General features: G+C 38.0%; 1 protein-coding gene across 2 annotated transcripts; it reads left to right on the plus strand.

Moving 5' to 3' along the window:
* On the plus strand, nt 1,289-3,056 carry LOC107616514 (probable serine/threonine-protein kinase WNK11). Of its 2 annotated transcripts, XM_016318462.2 has the most exons (3): nt 1,289-1,379; nt 1,862-2,747; nt 2,957-3,056. In XM_016318462.2, the coding sequence occupies exons 1-2, from the start codon at nt 1,377-1,379 to the stop codon at nt 2,732-2,734; spliced, it is 876 nt and encodes a 291-aa protein (XP_016173948.2). In that variant the 5' UTR covers nt 1,289-1,376; the 3' UTR covers nt 2,735-2,747; nt 2,957-3,056. The 2 variants fall into 2 exon arrangements, with proteins under 2 accessions (XP_016173948.2, XP_020960138.1); XM_021104479.1 differs by lacking the exon at nt 2,957-3,056 and having other exon boundaries at nt 1,862-2,885.

A 6,607-nucleotide genomic window follows, 5' to 3' on the forward strand; every position in this document is an offset into this window, starting at 1 on the left:
TCAAAGAAGATATTTTCTCTTTCTAAAATAAATTATTGGTGATACTTCAACAATAATGTCTTAATATAAAGATAACGTTATAATCATTTAGATGAATTGACGTATTTAATTAGATATGACTGAATTATTTAACAAATATGCATAATATTTGATTGAATATTCAATTTTGTTTAATAGAATATTTTATTAATTCTAACATTTTTATCGCAATATAGACTTAATTATAAAATTTGAAATGGTATAAACATCCAATTAAAAAAAATATAAGGGTTTAATTAAAAATTCCAGCGATGGGGAGTGAGAAAGGATAGAGGATATGGAGCTACTGAGAACAATGAGAAGTTGCAGAGAGGGAGGCGATGCATGAGAGAAGAACTAGATACAGATTTGGGAGGATGGGGATTGAATTTGGAATTTTGAAACTTAAATAAGGGTAAAATTGTAAAAAATTAGTGTCTCATAAGTTATATGATATCTAAGTGTCTCAACTATTTGGAGGTACACAAATTTAGACTTAGTTTGGTAAAACTTTTACTTTTCAAAAGTAGCTTATAAAAATTAATTTTTAAAAGATGGCTTTTTAAAAGTTATAGCATTTATATTTAGTAAATCAAATTAAAAATAACTTTCAATAAACATAAGCAACAACAATTACGTTTGGTAAAATAACTTTTAAAGTTTAAAAATATTATAATAAATATAAATGCAAGCATTAAATTTAAAAATTAATTAACATATAAAGTTATATTAGACTTTTAAATTTTAAAAAATATAAGCTAACTTTGAAAAGCTCTATCTTAAATGCTTTTGAAAATATCTTAATCTTTTGAAAATTATAAGCATAAGTACATAATTTTTTTAATTTATACAACACAAAATAAAGAGTTTGAATTTTTTAAAAGTACAAACACTTTTTTAAAAAATTTTACCAAACCAAGAGTAAATTTATTAAGGCTTAAGGGTTAATAGAATAACTATTAATTAATAATAATACTATGCATGACCAATAGGCATGAGAATTCTTGTTTTTAATAATAAGATACTGTAATAGATAACGCATTCTTTTCTTGCACTCATTGGTTGAGGGCTAAAATTGTTCTTTGGGTCAAACTCAATAAAGTTTTACCATAAGAGTCAAAATATAAAAAAGTACGTTCAAATCCAAGGGAAAAGTTGAATTGAATACGTGCAAATCCATATAGAGTTCCATTCAATATTAAATAAAGTACTACTACCATTTTAACTTATGCTCTTGATTTCAATATAAATACTCAATTCACGTAGCCCCTTTTTCATTGAGCTTTTGTCACAAATATCTCATTCTACTCTTCACTTGGCACCTTCATTCTTTCTGCAGAGAAAGCATTTGGATTTTCATGGTAACGATCAGTGTGGGGTTCATATACTTAAAAATATTCCAACACTCCAAAAAAAATGCATACAACTTGAATTGAATTTTCTATGCTAATCAATTTGCCTCATATGTTAGATCACAAATACCATGCATGCCGCCATTTTTTCTGTCTTAATTTCTTAACCAAAAAAAATAAAGGAAAATAAAAATGTAGAGACAATGCAGGAGTTGAGTATGTTTTATTTGTTTGAGTATATCTTGTTTAAATACTTTGTATCTTTGTTTCTTTAGACAGTAATATTTTCTACTTTGTTTGTTGAACTTTTTTTTTTTTTTTTTAAAATGTAGAATCTTTGTATGAAATGATGATGACTTGCTAGCCTTTTATCCATGAAGTATAGCAATAAATTGATACATAGCTAAAGCGAAATTTCCAGAAAGAATGCTTTATCTTATTTCAATTTGATTTCATTTTGATGATGTTTGCAATCAATGTTTTGGTGGTAGATGCCTGGCGCTAAAGTTCATCCATCATACGCAGAGTCAGAAACATTCATTGAGATGGATCCGACGGGAAGATACGTGAGGTACCCTGAGCTTCTAGGATCAGGTTCAGTAAAGAGAGTGTACAGAGCATTTGACAAAGAAGAGGGAATAGAAGTGGCCTGGAACCAAGTGAGGCTCAAGAACTTCAACGATGACCCTGTCATGGTTCATAGGCTTCACTCCGAAATCATGTTGCTAAGAGGCTTCTCGAACGATCACATCATTTCGCTATTCGCATTCTGGAAGGATGACGTCAGCGATACTTTGAATTTCATCACGGAAGTGTGCAGCAGCGGCAGTATGAGGGAGTACAGGAAGAGGCACAAGAATGTCTCCATGAAGGCTGTCAAGAAATGGTCAAAGCAGATTCTAGAAGGTTTGAATTATTTGCACACACACGATCCCTGCATCATCCACAGAGACCTCAACTGCAGTAATGTGTTTGTCAATGGAAACACCGGTCAGGTTAAGATCGGTGACTTGGGCTTGGCGGCGGTTGTGGGGAGGAGCCACTCGGCACATTCGGTTCTGGGGACGCCGGAGTTCATGGCGCCGGAGTTGTATTCGGAGAAGTACACGGAGAAGGTGGACATATACTCGTTTGGGATGTGTGTGTTGGAGATGGTGACGAGAGAGATTCCGTACAGCGAGTGTGAGAGTGTTGTGAAGATATACAAGAAGGTGACGTCAGGCGTGAGGCCGCAATCGCTGAATAAGATTAATAATTCCGAGCTGAAGTCGTTCATTCACAAGTGCATCGCTCACCCGCCCTCTGCTAGACCTTCTGCTGCTCAACTTCTTCAGGATCCTTTCTTTCATGACCTTCATTCTTAGTTATCAACTTATCGTGTAAGGGAAAGTAGGAGTAGCCAATGGAATATTTGTACAATGATTACAATGGAGGATTAGACAGTATTAAAGATATAATTATTAGTGTTACTTTTTGCTATCAGCTGAAATTTTTGGAATGAGTGGTATTATGACATAGCATTAAAGTTTTGGATCCGAAAAGTCAAGAGTTCACCAAAATCAGTTTAAGTTGGATGGTTATTCTAGAATTTCTTTTAGCTTCATCACTCAATTTACTCTTAGACAGGCCTACCCTTTTTAACGTCAAATTATGTACGTGTGTATACTAAAATTAGTCACCATAGTCAGTTATTAATATAAAATACATAATTAAATTATATATATATTTATATTTTTAATTAGTGAATAATTTTGGTGTACAATACAAAAATCTTGATGCATAACACAAAAATTTTGATGTGCATTACATAAATTTTTAGACAATTATTACATAATCAGAACATTAACTTATCCAACTAACAAACAATACGACTATATATCCTTTAAAAATGATCCTTTATTCAGCCTTTTTATTATACTAGATTAATTAGAATTAAAATTCAAAATTTTAAATTTAAATCTTATAAACCTTAATAAATCCCAAATAAAATCTTAAATATTCCAAATCAGATTTTCACTAGCAAAACCTTTCTTCCGTAAAGATTCAGAGCTGCAGCCCCTCCCCTCCTCATCTGTGCCTGCTTTCATCTTCTCCTGCACCGCGCACCTCCTCTACGACGATCTCCTCCTTTGGCAACGCGCACCTCTCCTGTGCTGCGCACACACTCCTGCGCCTCCTCCGTTGATGCGCGCCTCCCCGTCCCTAGTCTCTTCCCTCGGCTGCACGCAACCACCCCCTCCTCCCGCGCGCGCCTCCCCTTATCTCCTCCCCCGCGTCTCACTCCTTCTCTGTCTTTGGTATTTTTACTTGTACAAGTCTAAAAAATTTTGGTTGAATTCATTCATGAAGATATGTTATCCTTTTTTAGTTTAGTAAAATGTTATATTTTTTTTAATTTATGCATAATATTAGAAATGTCTGTGTTGTTTTTTTCTTTTTTTAAATGTATTTGTGATTATAATTTTTTTTACACTCATATGTTTAATTTGGAAGTTGTAATGTTAACTTAATTTGGATGTGTTAATATCTAATTTTGGATGTGTTTACGTTGTTCATTATGTTTTTGTTACGGTGGGTAACCGGAGATTAATGGGCTGGATGGCGTTGGTTGGCCCAAACATATGAAGGAGGTGGCTTTCGAGTGAATCTGCTACTCGGTGTTCCTCCGTCCGACTTGTACGTGCGAAAGAATGGGGGGTGGTACCTGCAAAGACACTCCGATGCCTAAGTTAGCAAGAGTGTGAGCAGGTTAGAGAGTATTGGAACTTAGAGATACCACATTCGTTCGTGCTGCATTCTTGTGCTTTCGAAGGCTTTTGCTTCCAACCCTCATTTCTAGATAAAGGTTAGTTCTTTAATATGCTTTTGTAGATAAATTTGATTTGCAGACTTTAGTTTCGCATCCTCCTTCCTTTAGAGACCGTGTTGGTGATTTTTCTTTTCCCCTTGTAGGTTTTGTCACCCCTTTTTTAGAAAAAGAAATGGCTTCTGTAGACGCTCTCTCTCACTGGGTCGATGTCACAGTTTTAGGGGAGGAACCCTCAGTCGATTCTGAGTTTATCACCCATCTTCGTACTTGCCACAGAATTTGTTCTTCTGAGGAGGACGAGCCGAAGTATGAGTTAGTGGCCCCGGGTCCAGAAGACCGGGTTTGCTTTGGGAGGGCTTGAGGTTGAGGCGGCCATTGTGGGGTTCCTCCAAGAAGTTTGGGGGAGGTCTCCATACTTGGACACGAAAAAGTTTCTCCAGGGGTCTCCAAGTTTTATCCAGGCACAAATAGGTAGCTTTCATTTGGTTCTCCGACTTGTCTGATCAATTCTTCCGACTTGTCTAATCTATCAATTGTTGCTTTTTTCAGAGATGGCAAAAACAAATGCCCAGGAGTCTTACCAAAGAGTTCAGGAGGCCAAGGCGAGGTCTCGTGCCAGGTCTGGTGATGCTAGGGCGGTCGTCTCTCCTCCTCCTCCTCATCGGAACGTCGGGACTCCCTCCCAACCTATTGTGATTTCCTCTTCTGCTCCCTCTCTGCCACCCCCCTCCGTCCGACCTACTCCTGAACCAGAGAAGAGGAAGCGTAAGACCTTAGAGTCTGGCGCTTCTGATGAGGCGGACGCTCTTGCGTTCGTCCGAAAGAACATTTATCCCCATGCTCGTATGAGCATGGATGATGTTTCTGTTCGGCACTACCTCACTGCTGTGGTTGAGGAGAGTCTCAAGACGGCGGGAGTTTGTGGCAAACTCTTAGATATATTTGAGAAGACTCCTCTCAGCTCTTTAGGGACGACCTCGAGGGTCGAGGAGCTGGAAGGCAAGCTTCGCATATATCAGGAGCACGAGAGGGAGTTGGAGGGGAAAGTCGCCAAGCTGAAGGAGGAGAGGGACAGCCTCCGGGAGAAGGAGAAGAAGTTGCAAGCTCAATGCAACATGGAGGTGGATTTGAGGAAGGCAGCGCAAGCCAGCTACAACAGTTTATTTGCTGATCTTGTGTCTGTAAAGAATGACTTGCTGAATGCCCAGAAGGCCTATACCGAGTTGGAGGATTCTATTGCGGATGGTGCTGATGAGACTTGGAGAGTTTTTAAGGAGCAGGTCGGAGTCATTGCTCCTGACTTGGACCTTTCTCCTTTGGACCCTGATAAGATTGTTATTGATGGTGCCATCGTGGATCCTCCTGTCCCCGTGGTGGAGTCTGAGTCTGATTTGAAGACTCGGGGGCAGAAGATCATAGAGTCCCCTCCTCGCTCTAAGGACGCTCCGAGCTCTTCTATCGCTCCTCCGACTTTCTCTCCAACTCCTGGTCCTGGTGGTGGTGATCCTTCTACTCCTCTTGCAAAGAAGTAATTTGTTGGCTATTGGGGGTCCGGCCTGTGGACCCCCCTTTTTAAACTCTTTATATTTATTTGTTGATGTTTGAATAATTTTTGGCCTTTTAAGGCCGTAAACAAAATAGTTTTATCATACCCTTTTTTGATAAGGGTTTAATTTTAACAATTTAAATAAATACCCCCTTTTCTGGATAAGGGTTTTGAGTTACCTTGTGCGCGCATGCTCTTCTATTCGTAGTTCTTTTGATTTTTGATCTTTTCTGGAAAAACCTTTTCTTTGGGCTTTCTGAATCTTTATGATCTTCAGGGCAGCCTTATAATCTTTTCTTAGTTTTTTCCTATCTCTTTTTGTTATTCCTAGTACTCAATTTCGTTTCATTGAGTTTTTCGTGACTTAGGCTACTTTTGCGATTCATTTTAGTTTTACTCGGTTTCGCATTCCGACTTATGAGTCGGACTGTTCCCGAGTTTATCATGATCGACTTCCATAGCCTCTTTACGCCGACTTGTACCTCGTCGTTTTATCCTGACGACCATCTAGGTCGGTTCATGGGATTTTCACGTTTTGTCGAGCTTAAATCGGCGCGTTTCGTAGAAAGAGAATAAAAGAAAGGGAATTTAAAAGAGATATATGAAAGAGATCTTTATTAATTGAGGAGGTACCTTATTGCTACTAAGGGCTTTTGAAAAATCTATTTTCCCTTAGCCCCTACTGTGATGCCTCATTAAAAACCCTTTTCAGAAAAAACCCTTTGATTTTGGGAAAAAATCATGAAATTGGGAAAAGAGTACATCAGGGAGTAGGGTTCGCTTTTAGCTGTAGTACCTTTTCATATTACAAGCATGCCATGATCTTGGTAACTCGTTGCCGTCGAAGTCGGTTATCCTATAATAGCCTTTTCCTAAGACCTC

The sequence above is a fragment of the Arachis ipaensis genome, chromosome B01, assembly GCF_000816755.2.
Source record: "Arachis ipaensis cultivar K30076 chromosome B01, Araip1.1, whole genome shotgun sequence".
Taxonomy (NCBI): domain Eukaryota; kingdom Viridiplantae; phylum Streptophyta; class Magnoliopsida; order Fabales; family Fabaceae; genus Arachis; species Arachis ipaensis.